Source organism: Peromyscus californicus, unplaced genomic scaffold, assembly GCF_007827085.1.
Source record: "Peromyscus californicus insignis strain IS unplaced genomic scaffold, ASM782708v3 Scaffold_20__1_contigs__length_68692818, whole genome shotgun sequence".
Classification (NCBI taxonomy): Eukaryota; Metazoa; Chordata; class Mammalia; order Rodentia; family Cricetidae; genus Peromyscus; species Peromyscus californicus.
The window spans coordinates 32,666,916-32,691,101 of record NW_026294503.1 but is presented as its reverse complement, the minus strand read 5'-3'; the positions used below and the strand labels follow the sequence as shown (position 1 = coordinate 32,691,101).

General features: G+C 52.0%; 1 protein-coding gene across 1 annotated transcript in view; it reads left to right on the top strand.

Moving 5' to 3' along the window:
• The first annotated feature begins 1,185 nt into the window (after positions 1 to 1,185).
• The window catches only part of Ndrg1 (N-myc downstream regulated 1), a 47,903-nt gene continuing 24,902 nt past the window's right edge, over positions 1,186 to 24,186 (top strand). Inside the window, exons 1-3 of the mRNA XM_052747933.1 lie at positions 1,186 to 1,383; positions 12,495 to 12,575; positions 13,960 to 13,995. Coding sequence (XP_052603893.1) covers positions 12,513 to 12,575; positions 13,960 to 13,995 — 99 coding nt within the window. The 5' untranslated portion in view covers positions 1,186 to 1,383; positions 12,495 to 12,512. The remainder of the gene's footprint in view (positions 1,384 to 12,494; positions 12,576 to 13,959; positions 13,996 to 24,186) is intronic.

Below are 24,186 nucleotides of genomic sequence, written 5' to 3'. Positions count from 1 at the left end.
CAAGAGGAGTGTGGGTACTGAGCCTTGAGGTCATGGTTTAGTAGGAGGGGGAGGGGAAGGTCACTGGAGGCAGAGAGGCTGAACAGGTGGCTTTCAGACAATGACTGGACTGGGCCTTGCTGTAAATCAGTCTCTCTATTTACAATGTTTTCTCGGTGCTGGGTGCTGAGGTTCTCAACGTGGCTTCATATTAGAGCCAACCTGGGTTAGTATTATTTAGTAGGGATTGGACAATGTGGAATCTGAGGAAAACTTGCGGTAGTGAGTTCTCTCCTTTTACGTTTTGGTTTCTGGGCATGGAATTTAGGTTCTCAGGCTTGGCAGGCAAGAGCCTTTGCCATTTGAGCCATCAATGCTGCACCCATGGGGGAGCTTTTTCCAAAGCCCCGGTGTTGGGCGCACACTCCCCAAGATTCTGACTAAGCCGTTTTGAGGTGTAGCCAGGATATCCACCTACTTAAGAAAGGCCTCCCTGGAGAGTCTCAGAGGGAGGCTAGGGCTGAGAACCTGCTAACAAGGCCAAGCCGGCCAAGATTTTTAGAACAGCGCCGATAGCAGAGCTGGCCACGGCTGGAAAGGTTGGAACTCTGCGAGTTCTGGGGACCACGGAGGCAGCTTGTAGAGTCCTCACTGCTGACTAGGCAGGTTGGAGCAGCAGGGAGACTGCAGCTCGGGACTGGTAGCTGCGTGTAGAACTGAAATGGGCTGGAAGGAAGTTATGGGGCGTCAGGATCCGAGAGAATGAAGGGAGCTGAGGCTACGTGGGAAGGGACCTGGAGAGAAAGTGTGGAGCCTTGCAGTAAATGGGGCTCAGGAGTGACTACGTGGAGACCCGAAGGAAGTGGGGGTGCCGCCCAAAAGGGCGTGGCGCCGATACGCTGAGAAGGCGATGGGGGGCAACGCGGCCGCGCAGAGACACAGGAAGTCTGCATGCACACGCACGAGCGCCCACGGGAACACACACAACCACTCGGTGCACACACGTCCACTGCGCTCGCCGCGGCCCCGGAGTGGGGGAATCGAAGGGAGGAGCCGCAGCCGGGGCCTGGCAGTCCCTCCCGCCGCGCCCCTGCAAAGGCTTGCGCAACAGGCGGCGGCTCCAGCCCGCCCCGCCCAGCCCAGGCAGGGTGCAGCGGCGAGGGGAACCGGGGAAAGGGGTGTGTCCCCTGCTGCGCTGGGAGCCGAGGGTCGGGGAGGGGCGAGGCCCTGGGGGCGGGGCCCCGGCGCCTATAAAATCGCCCTACGCCCGGACATAAACAAACCTTGCCAGGCCACCCTGTCGTGCGGCTGATTGCTCACCCATCCTCGCCTCTCCCTTCACCTCCCGCTGGTGCGCCGCGCCGCCAACCTTGTCGTTGTCTTCTTTCCGTGATCGCTCATTAGGTAAGCCCCCCCACCCCCGACGCCTTTTTCCTCCGGGGCACGACAAGGACCCTCAGGAGGCTTGTCTTCGAGGTGTTGCAAGACTCCTCGTCCGCCTTTGTGGCCCTTGCGAGGACCTGGTGGCGTCCGCGTGGGAGAGGGGCTCTGGCATCATTGGAGGGGGTTTCGATTACTATAAGGGAGAAAAAGACATGTCCAGTTCTCTATTTCTTTCAAACTGGGGGGTCGAAGTTGGGGCGGAGAGCCTAGGAACACCTGGGTTCTTCTTCCTGGCGTCACCCCCGAATCACAGCTGATTCTTCTGTCCAGTGGCCTCATGGGGACACCTTGTGTGTACACAGGGGTGTGAAGGGGTATGGATGGGTGTTGGGATGACTAGGGAAAGAACGACTGTACAGCGTGTACCCGCGGGGTGAGTACTCCAAGACGCCGCAGTCTTGGAGGGAATTCTGCAGAAGGGGGGCAAGGGTCTATCTGCTTCGGAGCCTGGTCCCGAACCAGTGTGACCTGAGCCCAGGTTCCCCTTCGGTCCAAGAGTCTGGTGCAAGTTGTGCGTGTGAAAGAACATGTGTGTGTGTGTGTGTGTGTGTGTGTGTGTGTGTGTGTGTGTGTGTGTGTGTGTGTGCGCGCCGGGGGAGAGTCCGGGGTGTGTCCCGGCGCGTGCTGCACGCGCCAGAGCGAGTGTTGGCGGCGAGCGCAGCATGGGCAGGGTGCGGCCCTAGATCTAGGTAGTCCGGGGTTGGCGCTGTGGCTGCGCGGGGAGAGGGGGCTTGTGCCGCCAGGGTCGCTCGGGCACCTGGCAGCCCCGGAGCTGGCTGGAGCTCCGAGTGTCGTCATTTTCGCCTCCGCCTATCTCCCCCCCCCCCCCCGCCCCTTTCTTTCTCTCGGGCGATCCTCCCTGCTGTTCTAGCCGCGAGAGCAGCTGGAACTGCTCGTCCGTTGTTCCCGGGAGACCCGTCGCGGTCTCTGATTCACCCTGTCGAGGAGATTCGGGAGGGGCGGTCGGAACGCTGCAGGCTCGGGAAGGGGAGGGGGACACGCTCTCACCGCCTCTGTCAAATGAGTAGCGGGAGCTGGGACTTGTGGATCGCTTCCTTACTCTGCCACCTTCTGTCTTCCCTGCCTGTCGCCCCTGCTGGCCGTCCTCACGGATCCCCAAAGCACCACCCCCTCGGACCGCAAGTTGGGGAGGGAAGTCCGGTGGTCCGTGTTCTAGAACAGCCTTCAGCTTTTCCTCACAAGTCTCCTGGGCATGCCAGCCTATTTGAGTCCTTTAAGCTCCTGCAGAAGATGGGACATTGAGGTCGCCATGACCCCTCTCCCCGTGTCCCCCTACACCACCCACCCCAAGTGAAATGAGTGAAAGGAGTTTCATGGCAAGTCTTCCAGGTTGTTTCTTCCTGTTAGAAGTCCTAGCATTTTTGTTTGTTTCACGTGTGTGAATGAAGAGCAAGCCAGGTGCAGAGGAAAACCTCCCAGCCTTGTCTTCAAAGGACTTGCTGAGTTCTGGAGCAGTGGCAGGGAAGGGACAGGCCACTGTTGCTGTGTGGGGTGGCTCAGCCAGCTCCAGGCCAGGATGGTACCAAGTGGGGGCTGAGAAGGGTGTGAGGGAAGCTTTTCAGGAAGGGCGGAAAAAGCTCCAAAGGGTGGAGCTCTGTGGTTGATGGTGTCAGAGACCTAACCCCATCTGTCTCTTCTTAGCTTAGTGGGATTTGGTCTCCCAGTGGCCAGTACCAGGTACCTCGGTCTGCCACGCCTAGGGCAGTAGCCTGGCTCATGGGAAGCGTTCACACATACATTAAAAATGACTGGGACAGCCGTGCCTTCTGCCCTGACCTCCTTTGATCCCGGTAGGTATCTGATGGAATCCTTTGGCTGGAGGTAGTGCTTGGTTCCTGGGTCCATTGTAGAGTCTTCTGCCCTGGCAAGTTTTCTCCTGGTGAAGGCAAACCAGAGATTGCTAACCACTGGTTGGGCGACTTGAAAAAGAAGTCCAAGCACATCCATTCCTGTCCCATCTCTTGCCTCTTTAGCGATGAGAACTGAGATCGGAGACAGGGGTCAGCGAGAGCCAGGGTCCCCTCTCAGAAGTCTCTTGGTTGGCACTGAACGTGATTTTTTGCCTGTATGCTACAGGATGTGAATAGAAATTTGTCTTTTTAAAAGCAAGTTTCAGGCGAAGCCATCCTGGAGGGAAAGGCAGAGTGTAAGTGTTTTGTTTTCTCTTTAAAAGTATTTAAATCAGGTGCTGAGGTAGGAGCAAAGTCAGTTTAGTGAGAAAGAGACCAGGGTCACCGTCCTTCCACCTGGTGGCTTTCTGCGTTAGCTGCCCCTGGGAACAAGTGCTGGGACCCCTGGGTACATTGACCCCTGGTGGCCTGAGCTAGTCCCAGCAGGGGACAGAAAGAAGGCAATGTGTTTTTCTGATGTCCCTGAGGCTGTGGGACTTCCCTTAAGACCTAGTTCCAGAGGAACCATCTAAGGTGTGCCTCCAAGGTCCTGTGACTTCCGTGGCAAGCCACCATGATACCTAGCATCTGAGGGTCTAGCCAGAGTGGGCAGAATACAGGAAGGAATTTTGGGATGGGACGGACAGAGCATCCTGGTGTCCTTATCGTCCCTTTGATCTCCACAGAGACACTGCCTGGGCTGTATTCTCTCTTTTGAGTAGATTAGGAAAGCAAAGGCTTGTGTGAAGCTATATGGTTAAAAGTGGGAGAACCAGACCGAACCCTTTGAGTCAGCCCTCAAGACCTTTGTGTTCTAGCACGACGATATGTATATATATCCAGATGCCTGAAGAAAGCAGGGCAGAATGAACCATTCAGGGGCTTTGTGCCTCAGGTTTCCCCTTCTATGAAGAAAGAACAACACAAACGATCTCATCTGGGGGTGTGGAACTTGGTTAGGCTAATCTGTGTGGAGTGAGGCTAATGGTCAGCACATGGCCGGGGCACTGTGTGCTCGTTTCCCATAACAGTTGCAAAGGACACTTTGGAGCCACCTCCTTGACAATCAGTCTGAAGCCACCGTTTCTTATAACCCTAGCCAGGTCTGCGAATACTCCCAATGGACCCAGACTTTTCTTTTTCTTTTCAAGATTCTTCAAAGTGCTAAACAGAAGGATTAGGTTGAAGGTAGGCGCTGGGGAATTTTTGCTCCAGGAGGCTGGGGGACAGCAGACTGGAGGGGGACATTCCTGCCATGCCCTCTTGGCTCCCTGGGTCTGGAAATTCACAGTGCTCAATACCTAGCATTTACCTACCTAGATTGCCTTGGGGGTCTAGGATATTAGCTCACACAGTTGAGGTAGGAGACAAGTCTTAATTCTCAGGTTAGAAACAGGCTGGGCACTTGTTCTGAATCTGGTGAGTGGATCTGGGTCAAAAGTATTTACCCCTAGTCACTTCCAAACCCTAACCTTGCCCCTTCAGGCCACACAGAGCTTCTGGGTCCAGCTTTGGAGTGGGTGGTAGACCTGGCTGAATACACTGCAGGCCCCAGGGCCTTCTTGATCACATCTTATTTTAGGCTGGCCCTTCTCACTTGCTCTTTCTCTTCTTGGGAGATGGAGCTGCTGAACTTGGCCTCCAGTTTTTTTTTTTTATCGTAGGGGCATTTGTAGAGATACAGAATGGGAACACTGTGGTCCAACAGGAGGTTGACTTTAGAGGTGGAGGACCACATTTGGGGTTGGATGTTGGCATGGAACTTAATTCTTTAGGGTAGGTGTTGTGGAGGAGGGCTCAAGCCCTTGGGGGAATATGAGAAAGTCTGCCTTGGCCCCTCAGAATAAGAAGATACTTAACAAAATCAGGCCCACAAATAGCCTCTTTGAACCAAGAGTTTCTTATTTTCCTATCTGTTTAGTAGACCTGTATGTCCACTGCCTACCCCTGCTTTCTCTCCAGGACCGTCAGTCTAGTCAACCCTTCCCTCCCCAAGAAGGTAAAATGAAAGGCTCTCAAACCTGGGGATTTGCAGTTTTACAGTTCATCTTTTGTTGTTTTTTTTTTTTTTTATTTTGTTTTGTTTTAGTTTTTTTTTTTTTTTTTGTTTTTTGAGAGAGAGAGCGTTTCTCTGTGTAACAGCTCTGGCTGTTCTGGAACTTGCTTTGTAGATCAGGCTGGCCTGAAGCTCAGAGATCTGCCTACCCCTGCCTCCTCTGAGTGCTGGGATTAGAGTGCACCACCACCTCCCAAAGCAGTTCATATTTTATAGGTTCACCCTTTCTTTAAGTTTGAAGCAACCTTTAAACCTTCATTCTGTAGTCTTCTGCTTAGAGAGACAGAGTGCAGGCAGGTCCCCATCTTCCCTGGTTTCCATCCCCAGCTCCTCTCACTTGCTAGTGAAATGGGTCTTGAGGAGTCCTCTCCAAACACAGATATGATGGGGTTTCTTTTTTTTTTTTTTTTTTTTTTTTTTTGGTTTTTCGAGACAGGGTTTCTCTGTGTAGCTTTGCGCCTTTCCTGGAACTCGCTTTGGAGACCAGGCTGGCCTCGAACTCACAGAGATCCGCCTGGCTCTGCCTCCCGAGTGCTGGGATTAAAGGCGTGCGCCACCACCGCCCGGCATGATGGGGTTTCTTAAGAGACAGGTGACTCCGTGAGCCTTCCTCAGCCAGCCAGCCTGCCTCTGCCCTGCCTTCCAGATTCTCCTATGGCTCCTCCATGGCTGGCAGTTGGGCTGAGTGCCCGCCCTGTTCTCATTTGTCCTGAGGCATCACACTATCCTGTCATCTGTCTCCCATGCCACCTCCCAGGGCCCAAGAGCCTGGTGCTCAGTGAGTACTCTATCCACGTCTGTCCGAAGGAAATCTCCACTGATGAGGGCAATAAACCAGCCCATCTGGACAGGAAGGACAGCAGGGGCTGTTCTGGAGGGTGAAAGTGACAGGACCATTGTGGGGAAGGATCTCATTAGGGTGGCCAGCATGCAGTCTGCTTGGGGACAAAGGGCTCTGTATGAAGATCCATTTCTGTTCTTGGCTAACACTGACTCGGTGATGCCAATAAACTGTCTTAGCCTCATGAGCACAGCTTATACCCATCCTACGGATTCACAGAAAAGTCCTCTAGTGTGACCAATGTCCATCTTCGGACTTCCAGTTACTGGAATATAACTCAAACAGTCATTTGCCAAACCACTAACTGCCAGAACTCCAGTGCCAAGACACCACCACGCACTTTGGGGACGATCAGGGCGGGCAGGTTCCAGGTATTCCTTCTTCCTGATGTTCTGTTCTAGCCAGCTCTCTACTCTGCCTACCTCACTGCTGGTTGCTCCAGGGCTCTGGCTGAACAGACAACACTCTCCCCTGTCTCCCTCCCCCCCCCCACTTTCAGCAGGTAGTGCAGCTCTGTAATCCAGCTGTGTGGGCTGCAGAGGCAGAAGGATTGTGAGTTCAAGGCCAGCCTGAGCAGTTTGAGACTGTCTCAGAAGAAAAAGTATAAAAAGAGGCGGAGAACATAATTCAGTGGTAGAGTCCTTGGTCACATACTAGATTCAATCTAAAAAACAAAAGCTCCAGTCCCTACAGGTGCACAGGGGATGGAGCGGCTTTGGTTGCCTGGCAACAGGTGATTTCTCCTATGACCCTTGTCCCGTTTTTTCCAATATGGACCCAGGCACTGATGCTCAGTGTTCTGCAGAGCCCTGAGGCCCTGGAGGAACCCTGGTCTGGAAGTTTCTGAGAAGGATGTTTGTACTGTCATTTGGTGTTTGGATCTCTCTGAGACCTTACATCCCATTCTACACTTCCCCTAACTGGAGAGCTCTCTCAGAACTCCAGCCCATCCACTGCATTGTCCACAGCATTCTTCCTGAGCTGGATTACATAAGAAGATCAGTTCAGGTCTCCACAGCCTCACCCTTCCCAGAGCCTTTGCTTCCAAAAGTCCAGAAAACACCGAGAGAGCTGGGCAAGTACTTCAGAGTGACTTTGAACTGACATAGGAGTGTCCCAACAGGCGTGTGGGAAAACCTGGGGATATCCCAAGGTAGTTTTCCCTGGGTTAGCACAGAAGTGAGACTGCTCTCCAGGCCTTTCTGGGGTTGCTATGCTGCTATTGGTCGCACACACTGATCCCTAGTCCAGGCTCTGTAAAGGACAAGCTGGGAGGAATACCCACGCTCCTGTGACTGCTACCTGAAGGGCAGAATCCGGGCCAGCTGCTGACGTCACACTGTCAGTGCTGAGCCAGCCATAGGTCCCCTCTGGTTTTCCTTTCTCTGCTTCGCTACAGGACTCTGGGTGTCTGTCTGTTGTCTGCCTTCAACAAAGGAGTGAGAGGTGGCCATCCTTCTCTAGGCTGGAGGATCGAGACATGGAACTTTTGGGAAGTCACATGAGGGACGTTTACAGGGCTCCTGATACCTTTCTATGAAGCTGGGGATGCCCCTGCCCAGGACTTCCTTGAGCACAGAAATGAATGTGTCACCATGGAAGTGGAAGTGACCTGTGGTACTTACTATGGTGTGGCCATGTGGGGTTTCATGCTGTCCAGCCCTGATGGATGCTCTTCCTGGGAGGCTGGGTCCTGGAAGTCCCAGAGCAGTTTATGAATGGGTCTTTGCTGGATGTCTCTTGTTTCATCCCATGGGTCCAGGAGAGCTTGCCCAAGAGGGTGAGCAGAGGACTGGGTTCCACACAGTAGCTTCAGCTCTGAGGAGGGATAGAGCTAAGTAGAAAACCCAGTGTCAGCATAGAAGGATCTGAGACCTGATGAAGAAGAGGATGAGGCAGGGCCATTTAGCCAGAGCTGCACACAATGCATGGGGCACTCTGGTCTTGGGGCTGCGTCTTCCTGCCTGGGTCCCCATGTGTACCGGGTTTGTTGGGAATCAGGCACTGCCCAGTGGACAGATATACATCCTTGGCAAATGAACACACTAAGGCTCCTAAGAATGATGATTTGGAGTCATGAGGCAAGAAGGTCACCTGATTCCCATGCTGGGAACTTCCAAGCATGTCCTGCCACTTCTCTGAGGCTTCTTGAGAATCCCAGACTCTGTCCCCCACTGCCCTCAGAGACTGCCTACTGATTCTCAAGTGGCCTGGGTTGCTGGTGGTGGTGGAGGGACTCCACCCATTGCCCCTCGAGGCCCAGGGTTACATTTCTCCCTGCTCCCAGCACATGTTAGCTTGGCTTGGCCAGGAGCCCTTGAATTCTTGTTCATTACTGACCAAGATGTGTTTGTCCAGCCTTCTTGGGCCTTGTCACTCATGGTCTAACATCACTGATATTAGAGGGACCTCATAGTGCTGCACTGAGACCCGTTTGGCATTTGCTGAACATTTTTTACATGTTCTCCTCCCTGCTGGGCCACTCTGGGACTAACAATGTGTAAAGCACAGGCCGTGTCCTCACAGTGCCCCAGGGACTCCCAAGCAACTCGGGAAGGAAGAGACTCTGGTTCATTAAACAGCTGTTTGCAGATCCTTTGTGTCGTTGTTCAATTTAAGCCCTGCTGCTTGCTGGGTGCAGGGCTTACAATGTCCCTGGCATCATACACACATCAGTGAGCACACAGAGGTGGAGCTTCAGACAACTTGGGTTTTGAGGCTGGTGGTAATACTAGAGTCTGCTCCACCGCCTGCTATTTAGCACCAGGTGGCCTTCGCTTCGCTTGTTTATTTATTTTTTTTTTCTGAATTCCTGGAGCAGGCAGGTAGGACAGGAAGAAGCAGTGCCAGCCAGGCTGCCAGATGATCATAGGAGCTGGGGCCCCACCTCTGTAGGAGACTTTCACAGGGAGGAGATTCTCCTCTAATCCCTATATCTGACTGTGTGAGCGGAAGTCATTAGACTTGGGGGCAAGAATGTGTGGTTATGAATGTGTGCTGGATTAAAGAATCGTGTCTAGCTGACATTTTCTGGATGCCCGATTCATACCAGGAACCACCAAGCTCAACCAATCCCAGACAGGTTTGATTTTTTTTGCATCCAGGGGACATTTGGTAGTGTCAGCAGGCATTTGTCGTTGTCACAGCTTGAGGGGGTGGTTAGCCAGCGCCGGGGATATTTCTAGACATCATAAGATGCTCAAGGGTCTGAATGTCATAGTGCTAAAACACACTGGTGCATCCATTTTTTTCATGATCCTGGAGAGTCAGGCCCTGTAGGGACAGACAGATGTGCCATTTGGCTACAGGGGGGGCCTGAGGGCCACACACGATCCTTGACACTGAGTTCCTGGGAGCAGTCAGGCTGTATCCCCAGATCCATCACATGGTAAATTCCCCTCAACACAGCAGTTGCTTTTGTTCCTGATCCTGTGAGGGGTGCTTAATAATGTCCTTCAGAAAGACACTGAGACTCTATCATGGACCTTGTAAACTGCCCATGGCATTCTGCTGCTGGCCAAAGGCAGCTTTGGAGGTGCAAAACAGAACGGGTGGGTTTGGGGAGGAGGAGGACAAGAGCCCACAGAATGGCCATTCCTGTACCCCTGGATGTATCCAAGTTTCCTGTTTGTGTTTTAAATCTGTTTTTCTATACTGTATGTCCTAAAAAGACTATCTTTGTACAGAAGCGTATGGAAAAAATAAACATATAGGAAGACACGTTTCCTGGGCTGCCAAACCCAGTTAAGGACTGGCCCCCCATTCGTCCTGTCAGGAGAGTGAATGTAGAAGGGTGATACCCTGGGCCCCAGCAGCTGATGAAGATATGGGACAGAGGTGGCCTGTAGTAGTAGCCCAGGCATCTTTAGTCCTGGTTACCACACAGCTTTGGTTACTGAGAAACAGTGACCTGGATAGAGCAGGTGTTTTCACACTCAGAAAGTTCTGTCCCCAAGCATGCCCCACGGTCTGCTGAGAGATGTAGTCTCTCCTCACCAGCTTCTGAGTCTTCACCCGGATGAGGATGTCTCACCCTCTGCACTGTTAGCATCGTGGGGCAGGTGGTCCTTGCAGTGGTTCTGTCCTGTGCATTATAGGATCTTTAGCGGTGTTCCTGGCCTCTCTGTTCATCCAGATGAATCCCAGTAGCGCCCCATTCCTGACAATCAAAAAGGTCTTGAAACACTGCAAGAGGGCCTCTTGGAGACAAATCGACCCTAGTGGAGATTATGCTCAGTGTCCTTCACCTTTGGACTTCCATCAGGCCTTGAGTTGATGGAAGGCCTGTCAGAAGAGGGCTCTAAGCCTCCAAAGAGCAGATTGGCAAGTGCTTGAGGTGTCAGAAGACTGTACCATCTTTCAGCCCTTCTCATCCTGTGGTCTAGGGAAAGGAGAAAGGGTGTAAGGTGGGTGAATCAGGAAGTCCAGTGAGGGGACCAGAGGCTACACTTGATCTCCTTTAGTTTCTGAAGGAGGAGAGAGCTGGTGGAGGCTGGCATTGTGTTCTAGAAGCTGAGGAGAAATGACCAAACTGAGCTAGACTACAGTGTGCGATGAGTCTTTGTACGTGTGGAGGAAGCTGGCAGGACAGTTTGCTCTGTGGGTTAGGGACCAACCAAGGGGAATCGAAGTAACTGCTAGAGGGAGAGGCACAAGGCAGGCGCACTGTCTGATGGGCGGGGCTCACAGTCAAGGGCCCAAGAGGTCTTGTCGGAGGAACCCAGCCTGTGGGAAAGTAGAAGACCTCCGCTTCACCCTGAGCCCTCTGCTGAGCAGAGTTATATTCAGGGTCCCTGTGAAATGTGAAGTTCTCCACTCTCAGCATGAGAGGTGGTGTGGCCAGAGCCCAGGGTTTTTGGAAAGTCTCTCTAGGCTGTGTAGGCGAGGTGTCCCACGGCTAAGGTCTCGGGACTCTGAACATGCTGAATTAGCAAGGCTCTCAGACCATAGCTTTTCATGCCTGCTGCCTCCGAGCTGGCAGAGGCCCAGGAATGTTCACAGATATAAAACTGACTTTGTTTTTGAAATGTTCTGGATCCCAGACCCCAAAGGCTGCATAAAGACATTCTTGTGAGGTGGTTATCTACTGGGGAAAGTCACGTTGGGGCCCCAGACCAGCACACCCCGTCCACCCACAGCATGCCATGTTTTGGCTTGGGTATGTATTAGAGTGGCCTGCTCTTGCAGGCTGACCTGTAGATGAGGGTCACAGGGTTCCTGTGAGCTCGGGCAGCTGGTTCGCAGGAATTTTTGAGACTTAAGTTCCCTTTGCTGCAGTATCTACAGGGCCCTGAGCAGCTGGGATTCTAACTCATACTCCGTCTATAGGTAGACAGAAGGCCGTCTCCTGGGCCTGTGTTGTGGCTTTTTCCTCCACCTCAGGCCTCTGTGTACCACCTGTGACATTTCTGTTGTTTTTCAGCATTCCTTGAGCCTCATCCATGCCTGCTCTCCATGGGCATTTACTTTTCCAACTTGACTATGGATCTAGAAATACGTGTGTTTATCTCCCAGGTCTGTGGGTATCACCTTGTGCCCTCTCCTCTCCCCATTAGGCTGGGATTCCCAGCTCCTCTGAGCTCTGCACCTGTCTGTTTCTGTAACCCTTATTTCTTGGCCTGTGGGAATATGTGTCCCAGTGCCAGCCAAGGAGATTCCTGTTGCCACTCCTGCTTGCCCTTTTGGGGTCTGGCTCAGAAAGTACCATTCATATTAGGTTCTTTTTTTCCACATCCCACTGAGTGCTCAGTACCTGTCAGTCCCTTGGCCTGGGCTTGTCCCTGTGTCTTGTTCTTCCACTGTGGTCAGGTGGTCCAGAGTCCTGCCCAGAAGTGTATATAGCACCTGTACATGGTGCCGCCCAGGGGCCTTTGGGTCCCTGGATTGTTAATCTGAGGATGTCTGGCTTTGGGATCAGGTCTCCTTCTAGAATGTATCAACAGCATTGGGGTGTACTTGGTGGGTCTGGGTTAGATGTGGCACCCGCTTTCAGTTCTCCATTCACCTGCTTTGTTGCAGTTTGTGACAGTGAACCTGGTTCCTCTTTCAGAAATCTACTACCCAGTTCTGCCAGGAAGCTCGGGAAAGGCTGAGGGGGATGACGGCTTCCTTGTAGCCCACAGCACGGGCATGGATGTGGGTGGGAGGAGCTGGGGAGCAGTGGGGAGGACTGGTCTTCCTGTTTGTTCCACTCATGTATTAGCTTCTTCCAAGAAAGTTACCTCACCGGCAAGTGCTGACCTCCTGGCCCTTTGTCCCCTGGTAGGTCTGTGACAGCAGGGACATGTCCCGTGAGCTACAGGACGTGGACCTCGCCGAGGTGAAGCCTCTGGTGGAAAAAGGGGAGGTGAGTGGCGCTACCTCAGGCTACCCTCTCACGTGCTTATAGTGGGCACACACGCACACTCGTGGTTATGAGTACACATTCATTTGTACACAACATGCACACATGTGAACAAAAGCATAGCATATAAGCAAATGTATGAAGCACACACACATACACACACACACACATAATGTGGGGATTTAACAAGGCAATTCCATGTAGTTAAAAAGGAGGTTTATTTGGGGGTAACTTACAGCCAGTAAAGGATCTGGGAGAGGTGAGGTGCAGTCCAGCGGGGTTCTCTGGAGAACTCTGACTTGGTCTGCCATCCAGCATCCAGGATCATGAGGAACCAAGAGGCCAGCATGTCCGGATCTCGGCCCTGCCCCAAGGGTAGGTCACAGGTAGGCGTGGCAGTTACCAGAAGCCTCACTAGGGGTAGTACTTCCAGGTCAAAGCTGGAACAGCTACCCACTACACACACACACACACACACACACACACACACACACACACACACACACACACACAGCACAGGCATTGGTCCCCTTTGTTTTTATCTGCATTTAGTGACTCCTGATGTTCTTACCTATCGCCCAGTCCCAGCCCCTGCAGCAGGGCATCTGTTAGGATTTACAGTTGTCCAGCCCCTGCGTTCCTCCATACCCTGCTTTGGTTCCCTGGCCTCTTGGGCATTTGGCACTGCTGAGCCATCTTCTGTATTGGAGGCTCGTGGCTCCAGCTGGTGCCTGGTGTTCTACGGTTGGATTCAGTCTCTAAGTCGGGCAGAAAACGAGCCAGTAGCCATCCTTAACAGAGGCTGGCTGGACCAGTGAGGCTCCAGGCCCTCCCTAAACCACACTGTCCAGGCTTCAATAGAGTCTAGACCTTCTCCTACCCTCCTGGACCCTTCCTGTCACAGAAAACTGTTGAAGGATGAACGCTGTTTGGGTTAAAATTCATTATGTGTAGACTGAGGAAGAGGCTTCGAGGGTTCCATTATCCTCTTCGTCCCGCACAAGACTGGGTTTAAACACAGAATGCAGACATTGACAGCCATGTGGGAACTGCAGGAGCAGAGGTGACAGGGTCCCATTGAGTTTCAGGAGTCCAACACTCGGGTGTGTGCATGAACTGTGTGGCCACTTGCAGTGCTCTGTCACTCAGGTTTGTGCCCTGCTTCTCCCTTCAGACCTCTTCGGGCCAACTGTTCTCAGAAAAGAATCTAGCAGATGGGCCGATATTCTATGGGGCCGCTGTTCCCTGAGGTGAAACAGGCTCTCTTTGCAAGGACTCAGGGAAACCCACTGAGCAGAGTTCAGAGTCAGGCAATGGAGAGGACCCTGAGTACCAATGCTTGTCTCTAACCAAGGAAACTAACCGAGACTCTGTCATCTCTCCACAGACCATCACTGGCCTCCTGCAAGAGTTTGATGTTCAGGCAAGTAGAGGGCGTGGTCTCCCTTTTTATCCACCGGTCCACCTATCCCCTTCCTTCCTTCCTTCATCGTGAAGTGGATTGCTGTTTGAATGTGGAGTCAGCAGAGGGCAGGGAATGGGCTCAGCCTATCCCCACACTTTATAGCTTCCCCTGGAAGATGCTAGTCTGAGTTCCAGTCAGGGAGGCAGGAGCTGACCAGCCCCCGGGAGGGCAGACAGACATACTGCCATGTGGTCCTGGAGAGCTAGGGTATGTGTGGGACATAACGGAAGTCCAGCAAACTTGGGACTCTGTGAGGTAGAGAAGTACCAATCTTGGCTGTGTTAGGAAATCTGAAACTGGGGTCCTTTGCCTAAGTTTGGAGTATCTAGCCCACTCAGAGGCAGTGGGGGGGGGGGGGCAGTCATGGGTGTCTTTCCAGCTTTGTCAAGAGCCATCTGTAGAGAGTGGAGAAACCCTGGTCTGTCCAGTGCCCTGTGCCATCATCCCCAAGCATGAGGACCATGGAGGGTGGGATAGGCACATGCAGGGTTGTCTGCAGGCATGCTCACCTAGATCTCCAGCAGTTCCCACCCACGCATCTTGACTTTCGCCCATTCCTGCAAAGGAACCATTGGTAACATCTCCCAGGGTCTCCCGCTTTGGTGCACACCCAACCTCCCACATAGAGGTGGGGATTCTGGCCTTGACTCTAGAAGGAAAAGGAAGAATTAGAACAAAGGTCAGAAGCTTGCTTAGTTCCATCACTGGTCCTCATAAATTGTATGAAGGTATGAGGCAGGCCTCTGAGGGCCCAGTAACAGTCTAATTGCCGGCTACTTTGACCTTGGGGCTCCAGGGACACCCAGTGTGGGTCTGTGACCATGATTTCTGTCTGTTCTCCTCTGAGGACAACCTATCCCATGTAGTTGGCAACAGGAATGAGGTATTAAGCTACTGCTGCATACAAGCCTTGGAGTCCACTAAGTAAGTAGCACCTTCATACCACAGAGATATTCCTCCAAATCCTAATAATGCTGTAAAGCAGGGGACACGTCTGTGTCCAAATCAGAGGTAAATGGTCTAGCCCACACTTGTGCAGCCAGCAGGAGACCCTGTGGGTGTTTAATCATACAAGCATACACTCATCTTGACCCTTGAGAGGGAGCCCTGAGCCAAGGAGAGTGACCATCTGAAGGCTATAGAGATGATACTTGCTTCCATTTTAGGGGGATGCCCCTGGCATCATGAGGCCTCATAGGACTACAGTGAGGATCCCTGGAGGATCAGGTTGTGGTTTCCATCCCAGGGTTCCTGTTTGGAAGAAACTTCGCCTTCTCCCCTTCAGGGGAGTCTGCTGGACACACAGCCCCAGTTCCCAGTGCCCTGGCTGTCCCAGCCTCTCTCTGCCGTTGATATTTCCAGTAGGGCTGGCATCTCTGCATTCTATGGGGAAACTGAGCCACCCAAACAGAAACTTGCCCAAGGTTAGATCACAGCTCAACCTCAGCATCCTGAAGAAGCTGACCTTTTTAAGAGTCTGCAATGCTGCTAGCTTTAGCTAACATGTCAAAACTCTGTGCCCTGGGCAAGTCACTTCACCTTCCTGAATAAGCTTTGTCCAGCGAACGTAAGAAAGTTCTAGTACTTAACTATGCACTAGGCACAGTTACAAGCACTCTGAGTCTTAATTTAACATTTTAACTGTGAGAAGCACTCATCCAGTCTCCACAAAAGTCCCATGCACAAACTTCTCATTCCCACTTAATCTCAGTCAGAAGGCCAAGAAGTGATGGGCTCTGTGTCGTCTCTTGATCAGAGCCTCCATGTTGCTTGGATGGTGACTAGTGTTGCTGGGACACACGCCTGGGGCTATTGTAGAGCTCTCCCTCTACCCTGGCTGTGTCTCCCACCCTGTGACAGCTCAGATACCGAGAGAATTCCCAGCAGTGGCTCAAAGAAAGGACTGTGATCTGCGAGGAAATATGGCAGAGGCGCAAGTGGGCAGAAGTGGCCTTTAAAATCCAGCTTGACCTTTTAGCCACCAGCTTCTTTACCTACATGTCCCTGGTGGGTGAAAAGACATGAGGTCAGGCCAGAAACATGCTTCTAAGGAATCATGGGTGGGAAAGTCAGGAGAAGCCCCTCTCCCCAAAATTAGTAAGGTGGTATGCATTCAGTATGCATCCCATCAGCAATGGAAGACAAACAGGTAGACAGGTCCGCCAGCCTTGTCTGTGGAAGCAGGAGAGAGACTATGCATGGGGTGGGGGCAGCTCCTTGGGTGTGAAGGATTAGGAAGGGGTTTGGAGTACTGAAGGCCCGCTGAGGACTGCTTTTCACTCCACCCCCACCACTGCCTGATTATATACGTTCTGTTTGACTCCTTGTGATCTGGTCCCTTGCCTACCAGAAGGTTGAGGATTCGGGGGAATCATTTCATTGGCTGTGCCCAGCACCCAGAGCACGTATCTTGGTCTCCAAGGAGAGCAGAGCTGCCGGTGCCTGCAGTTCCACCCACATTCTTGTGAAGAAGGGGAGAGACAGTTCCGGAGAGTGGCTTGCCAGAGGCCACCCTGAGGTTGCTGTAGGAGGCAGTGTCACGGCCTGTACATTCCTGTCTCAGACCCACGGATGTCTGGGTGGGACTGATAACGTCACTGCCTGTCCCCATATGCCAGGTACCATACCAAGGGCTTCCCAGCCAGTACATCAGCAGTCAGGAGGAACATCATGTCTACGTAGCTCAGATGGAGAAATGGAGGTCAAAGTGGTAGCACTGGGTGTCACACCAGGTCCAGGTTTGGCTGCACTGGGGAAAACGCACATTTTTTGGCTCACTGTTTGAGCTTGTATGTTTGGTCTCCTTGCTTTGTGTACAATGTCCAGAACTCCACACCATCCATCTCACTCTCTAGGAATCAGGGTTATGCAGGTGCTGTGGTGCACTGGAGGTCAATGGAATATCCTGAGGACTTTGGTTTATCTTGTCCAGCCCTGCTCTGTCCTGCTGGAGACATGGAGGGACAGAGTAGGAGCAGAAGTTATCTGTCAGTGGTGGCTAGGATTGTGACACACGATCCTGTTTCTAATCACTGTGTCCTCTTGTCCCAGGGTAGTAAGAGCCATGAAACTGTCCCCTGAGACCGTGGTTAGTTAAGTGGCTGTGTGGGCTGAGCAGAGCCGTAACTGACAGTCCCGGGGGGCCCACCTGTGCAGTCAGGGCTGCACCACACAAGCCTCTCCCTGATAAGAGCCTGGTGACTTGCTTCCTTTGCTCTGTGGGCCTCCCTGCTCAGTGCATGATTGATAAAGTAATTATCTGTTCTCAGAGTGAAGGCTGTGTGTGGACTCGGAGAGAGTGGGATGCGAGTACTAGCTGCCCTTTTCTGGTTATCAACCCAGTCCCACCAGCCTCAGTTTCCTCCTTTGTGATATGGAAAAGTCTATAGACTCTTAAAAGTGACTTTGTATGATAGAGAGGGTAAAGTTGGGGCCGTAACGTCAGTGCTGGGTCAAGCAGAACACACTCTGTCATATATTGTGGGTTTCCTCTGATTTTCATCGTGGTAAAATCCACAGAACAGGTGACATGTTTACCACTTTTAAGTGTGCGGTTTGGGGGCAGGAAATGCATAGATTTTAAAAGTCCATCTTCCCCTCTCCTAGATGCTCCCACCACCATTTTACCTTCTGTGAATGAGTTTGTTGTTTCCAAGCACTTTGTGTAAGTGGGACCATGTAACGGCTGTATTTTGGTGACTTGCTAATTTTACATACCTTTGTAACCCCAAAGCACAACATGTTGTAATAAAACAATGCCACCTATCTGCCATGAGGCCCATGGACAAGCCAGGCAGGTGCCCTGTGCTCTTGGTAAAAATGCAGTCACCTGTGTTATTACCTCATTGTCCCTGTTCATGGATGATGAGACCATGACAGCATCTGGAAGGTGGTCCCATGAGTCCAAACTTGGCTGGAACTCTCCCATGCAGAACTTTCCTCTAGTTGCAGACTTGGGGATCCCTTGTCGTTAAGACTGCACTGTGGCTTGCCTCTGCCGTACCTCTTCGGTCTGTCTGGCCAACCACATGGCTTGGACTATTTCACCGATTTCTTGTTAAGGCTTTGCGGGGAGGTGGTGTGAGGCTTAGAATGTCTGTGCCTTCTTGGCAGCCATTCAGCATCCTCATTCACTACCTGTACCTCCCACATCATGGGAGTTGGCTTGAGGAACCCAGCTGCCTACCATGCCCATCTGAAGGCAGTCTGGACCGCCACACGGAGAACAACTCCTACTTGGTCATTTTCAGTGAACCTAGCTGACTCTCCCTTTTCCATGGTCTCAAGAGTTGAAGTTTTTTTACACGTCTTTTCAGTGAGTAGAAATGTGTGCTCCCTAGCTCAGAGCTAACCAGAAGACACTCTGTCATCGAGAAGAGGGATAGCTCTTCTCTGGAGATGGCTTGACTGCCTGACCAAGTGGTATGGACATTGTGTCTCCTTGCCTATGTCACCTTAGGGTGATCTGCTTGTCTGAGCTGGGCACTGTTGTAGCTCATACTGATGCATGTCCCTTTGCTAAATGGTCTCTGGATCCTCTAGTGTGCCAGCTGGAGGCTGCCAGCCTGTAGTGCTTCAGGAAGGATACAGTTTGATCTGGTCCTTCTGGGACAGCTGTCCTCAGAGGATGACGGCTCTGTCTGTAAGTTTGATGAGTGGGGCTTGTGGCAGTGTGTGGGATTTGAGCTTATTTCCTTTGACTACAATTCTGGAATTCAAGATGATCAAAATCGGCAGGTGCCTTTGAGATGGTCCAGCCTTGCCCTGCCCTACTGCTCTAGATGAGTCTGTCTAAGCCATTGGATGTCCCAGGGCTTCCTTACTAGGTCACACACGGTGTTGTCTGTCTTTGTAGAGAGATCTGTGTGAAGATGCCCAGGGGTACTATTGGGATAGTCCTAAGTTTAAGTCTAGGCTGAATCCTGAAAACACAATAGTCCAGAAAGGTTGTAGAGTCGAAAGGGCTGACTTCTGAACACAGAGTGTCTTCTGGAAACTGCTCTGTGCTTTCCCCAAACAGCCATACGTGAGTCTCACGACACTGGTAAGGGCAATGCATCAGCCCACTTTGTGTTAACATCTAAAATACAACTCCAGGGAAGTCACGTGATGATGAGATGGGTGTTGAAGTTCCTACATCCAGAGCCAGGGTGTCCTTTCCAAGTAGTTTGGGGAGGTGGGGTCAGGGGGCTCAGGCCCACTCTGTCTCTACCCTGTCACTTCTGGCTCCAGGCTGGTTGGCTGGCTTTTGCTGTTAAGTCCTCAGTTGGCTAATGTCTTCTACCTAGGCCCTGCACTTGTGAAAATGGCTTCATCTAGTTTGGTTGTCATGGGAATATGTTAGTGCACACAGAGCACTCTGGAAAATGAACAGCTGTTCCCTTCAGGGCCTCCTGGAGGGTAGAGGGCCAGACAGGGTGGCTGGTCTCGGGGAATCCTGAGCCTGGTTCCTACTTCCTTGTTTCACTGGAGCAAGTCAGGCTGGAGGCTGTGTCTCTGCCCTTCTGTTGCAAGCCCATTAGCTCATGGGAACGTCCAACAAGCAGCCATCTTGGACTAAGGTCTTTCTCTCTACACCTTTGTTTCTTGTTTTCATTCCTCGTGGCTAGAGGGGGCAGAACTCCCACAGAAGGCTGAGAGTTCATAATCTCCCATTTCCTGTCCTTTTCCTTTTTCTGGTCTCACTTCCCAGAGAAGCTTCTGGGATTCAGAAACCCCACTGCACATCTGGATGGATGTGGCATGCCAGCTGTCTACTCTGGGGTTTCCTAGAAACATCCCCCTGGAACAGTAAAGGCAAGCTGTCTAGGCTGAGGCTTAGAGCTGTGCAGACATGTCTGCCCCAGGCCAGGATCTGTCAGGCTGACCCAGGTAGACCTTCCTCTGGTAACTGGAGTGCTGTGGATAGCAAGTCCCTGTCTTTAGTTGCTTGCTTCTTTTCACCAACGCTTAGTTCTAATCGTGAAACAAGGGGATGGGTCACTACCATGGAGGGCATGGCCAGCCTTCCGTCCGTGTACCTTGATCCTATGCTCAGACCACTGTGCTTCTCTACTACCTGTGGGTAGCCATTGATCACTCCTTTTTCTTTTCCCTGTCCCAAGAACATTCTTCCCCTATCTGCCCTCCTTGGGGACTCTGGCTTTCCACTGTGACCTTAGGTGTTTTCTGTGACCTGGGCTGACCCAGTGTCCAAACAACTGTGACCTGTAGCTTCTCTTCTCTGTCCCCGTAGGATGGTGACACAAAGGGTGGTGGAGTCTTGGGTCCTTATAGTCTCATCCCCCAGTGTTCCCACTGTGGTGTGGCTTGACCCCAGGCTTGCTGGCCTGGGGGAGAGGCAGTCCATACCACTAGCTGCCTTAGAACCTGGGGGAGTGCCATCCTCTGGTGTCTGCCCAGGCCCTTCAAGGAAGAATGAGATTATGGCAGCCGCAGTCACTGGTGTCTAGAGTCCTAGATTATCCAGCCAGTGATTTAAGCCATCTGTCTCCCCAGTAACCACCTCTCCAGCAGTTAAACAACCAACATGGAGAGAGGTAGCAATGTGAAAAGCACTTCTGGGTCTTAGTTGTTGTGGCAGCCTGGGAAGAAGCAGGCTTGCCCTTACCCCTGTTATGATTAGCTTTAACTGTCATCTTGGAATTATCTGGGGAGAGAATCTCATACTAATCCTATGAGCACGTCGGTGGCAGATTGTCTCCATTGTTAATTGATGTAGGAGAGTACAGTGCATAGTGGGTGGCACCATTCCCTAGGCAGGTAGTCCTGAGCTATCTAAGAAAGCTAGCTAAGTGCAAACTGACCAGCCAGTAAGCCAGCAAGTAGTATCTTCTGTGTTTCCCACCAACTTCTGTGGCTGTGGCCTAAGTTTCTTGGCGGTAGTATTGTGTGGAAATGCAAACAGGCCTGCCTTCAAGTTTCTGTCTTGACTTCCCTCAATGACGGACTGTAATGTGGAGTTGTAAACTGAAGTCAACCCTTTCCTTCCTAAGCTGCTTTTGTTCAAGGCATTTGTCACAGCGTAAATGAAACTAGAGCAGCCCCAGGCTTACCGTTAAGGGCAGGGATTCTTAGCTCTGACTGATAACGTGTAACAATGGCACCTAATGGACATGCACTCAGATGAATAGCCCTCACATCTCAGTTCCCTAAACAAGCATGGTTTCTATTCATAATTAGCAGGAGATGAATACCACTCAGCCCTGGATTCCCTTCATCTTCCCACCCCATCATTCCAAGTGTGTAGTTTCTGTCCTCGTGTTTAATAATGTAGCTGCGGAATCCCTGAGCATCCCATACATGGTCCAGATAGGAAACAGGTGAAAGGGCAAGAGAGAAAGATTAAAAAAAAAAGTTCCAGTATTGATCTGTTAGCTTTAAAAGTCTCCAGGAACCCAAAAGAATTCTGCTGGCATTTCTCTTGCTGGAGTAGTCTGTCCTGACCATCCTTGGACACAGAAGACATAGGACAAAGGAGAGATTGGCTAGACATAGTCAAGTTGGTGCACAACAAGGATTCCCACATAGATCAGACGCTCCCCATCTCAGGCCTCCAGAAGAGAGTCTGTTGCAATGTTCAACCTCTCAGACCACACACGGATCTGGCAGCCAGAAGTATGTTTCTTTGGAGGTGACCCAAGTGCCATTCCCCACTTGAAGGAAGTGTGGACTAGGGGCAAGACCATGTCTCTTTGCTGGCTTATTGGCCATATGGGTCATTCATTGAACTCTTAAGTATCCAGTCTGGGCTGGACCCTCTCTGTCTCAGGGCCAGGGCTTCTCTCTGGAAGTCCCAGTCTGGTCTGGGTATGTAGCTATGCTGTGAATGGGTAACTCTGATGGTAGCATGTACAGCCAAGAGAACAAGGGTGTGTGTCTGTGTGTGTTATGGACATGGTGTGGTGGGAAAGGCCTCTCTAGGCAGGTGGGACTTGTGTTGAGATCTATCTGTGTCTGATGCCCTGCACACAAAGGCACATGTCCTGCATGGAGAACAGGTGTGTTGAGGACAGGTGTGTGTCCCGAACTGAGGACAGGTATGTGCCCTGCAGTGAGGACAAGTGTGTGTCCTGCAGTGAGGACAGGTGTGTTGAGGACAGGTGTGTGTCCCACAGTGAGGACAAGTACATGTTTTAGCAGGATGACAAGAACAGGTATTAGTTACTCTCAGTTCCACTTGCTAGTGTAACCACACACAGGTTCAAGCTGCTGGGAAGAGAAACAGAGACTCAGTTTGCAGGTGGTCTCCAGGTGGGGGTCACAGGATGTGTTGCTTACTGCTTTCCTAAACTTCTTCATCTGCACAAAGTAGAGAATGGACCTTCAGAGACCAGGCTTTGAACCTGGGCTGCCTAAATCCAAGATTAGGTCAAACACTGTGCCACCATCTCAGCTGTGTGACTTCAAGCACGTGACTTGACATCTCTGAGCCTTGGCTTCCTCATCTATGCGGGATGGTAGTCATTAGGTAGTGGAGTCCAATGGATCCCATGAGAACATGTGAAGAAGCTCCAGGTGGGGTTTGCAGTAAGATGGAGTGATTGCAAAGGTCCTTGCTGACACCTTCATAAGTCACCCCGCCCCTAAGAAAGGTAGTTTCTAGACTTCAGAGCAAGTGAGAGATGGGATTTGTCTCCTGTCTTCTTGACTGTATGACCTCTAAGATGGGTCTTTTGCTCTCTGCCTCTGGACCTGCTGTAGCATTGAGTGTGAGGCTGTAGAGCTGGAGGAGCAAAAGACAGGTTCCCACAGCATCCCAGTCAGAGATGTCTCGTGAAGACTCCCAGCACAGGGGATTGTCTGCTGTCAGGCACCAGGACAGGTAAAGCAGCACACAGTTCGGATGTCCCTGCAACCCTGAGCCCTGCTGGGCACAGACATCGTCCATGTAGAACAGGACGCTACACCAGGGTAGCATTTCTTTCTTGGGTAGAGGCGACCCTTTCGAGTTGAAATTACAATCTGTAAGGCTTCTAAAGAGGAGAGCCAAAACCAGATATGCATCTCCACCCCCTAAGCTGCTCTCAGTGGTAGTAAGGGCTAAGGGTCCCCTCTGCCTGGTGTGTCCCAACTCCCCTTGCCGTCAAGTCACTGTTGCTAAGGCTCCTGGGTTGGGGGCATGCTGTCCCTTCACAGAGGTGAGGCCCCGAAGGCTTGTCACATGGGACAAGGGTTTGAAGAGTAGTATCCACAGGGAGGCTGGCTTGGCCTATTTTTAGAAGGAGCCATGTGGGTCAGCCCCGAGGACAATGAAGAATGTGGCCCCACAATGGACCATTGTTTCCATGGTGGCTTCGGGGCCAGCAGATGACCCATGTCCCGTGGGGCTGCGCTGTTGCTCCTGTCCTATGGATTTTTCCAGAGCTTGCTCTGGGCAGGAAAGAAGTGCTGAGCCTGAAAGGAAAGAGTCGGGGGAGGCAGGGCTGGACTCTATGTTCCCAGCAGGGGCGGGGAGGGACTTGTTTTGGGGGCGATAAGGCATAGGGATCAGGAGACCCCTGTGCTGGGGGCTCAAGGAGCTAGGTGTCCCTGCCTGTGCATGCCAGTGCCTACCTATTTCTGATTGTGTCTTCTGGTGCCTGCCTGTGTCTGCCTGTACCTGGCTGTGCCTGCCTGCGCCTGTGCCAATGCCTGCCTGTGTGTGCTTGCGGTATCATCATTCCCTCATAGACACTGCCACAGGTTAAAATTCTTATTCCACAGAGTGGGGAGGGGAGGGCTCTGGGCTTGCCTGCTGCAGAAGTGTTCAGGGTTAGGACCCTCTGCCTTGGTGGGGACAGGGCCAGCCCTTGAGTGTCTGTGTGCTCATGGGTGTTTGAGACAGTGTGTAGCCCAGGCTGTCTTCAAACTCCCCATCCTCCTCGTGCCTTACCCTCTTTAGTGCTGGGGTTGTAGATGTGTATGACCACAACCACCTAGGGTGAGGCCTTGGTGGGATGCCACACTGGGCACTGGGGATGCAGCTCGGGGATAGAGCACTTGCCCAGTGGGTGCGAGGTCCTTGGTTCCATCTCCCGTGTGTACAACTAGCAAAAAAAGAAAACAGCAGACAGATGCTGTACTCTGGAGATGAGACCCTGGAATGAGGGCCCGTTCTTTCTGTTTTGTACTAGTGAATCCATGTACACTCCTTTACTAGTACACCCA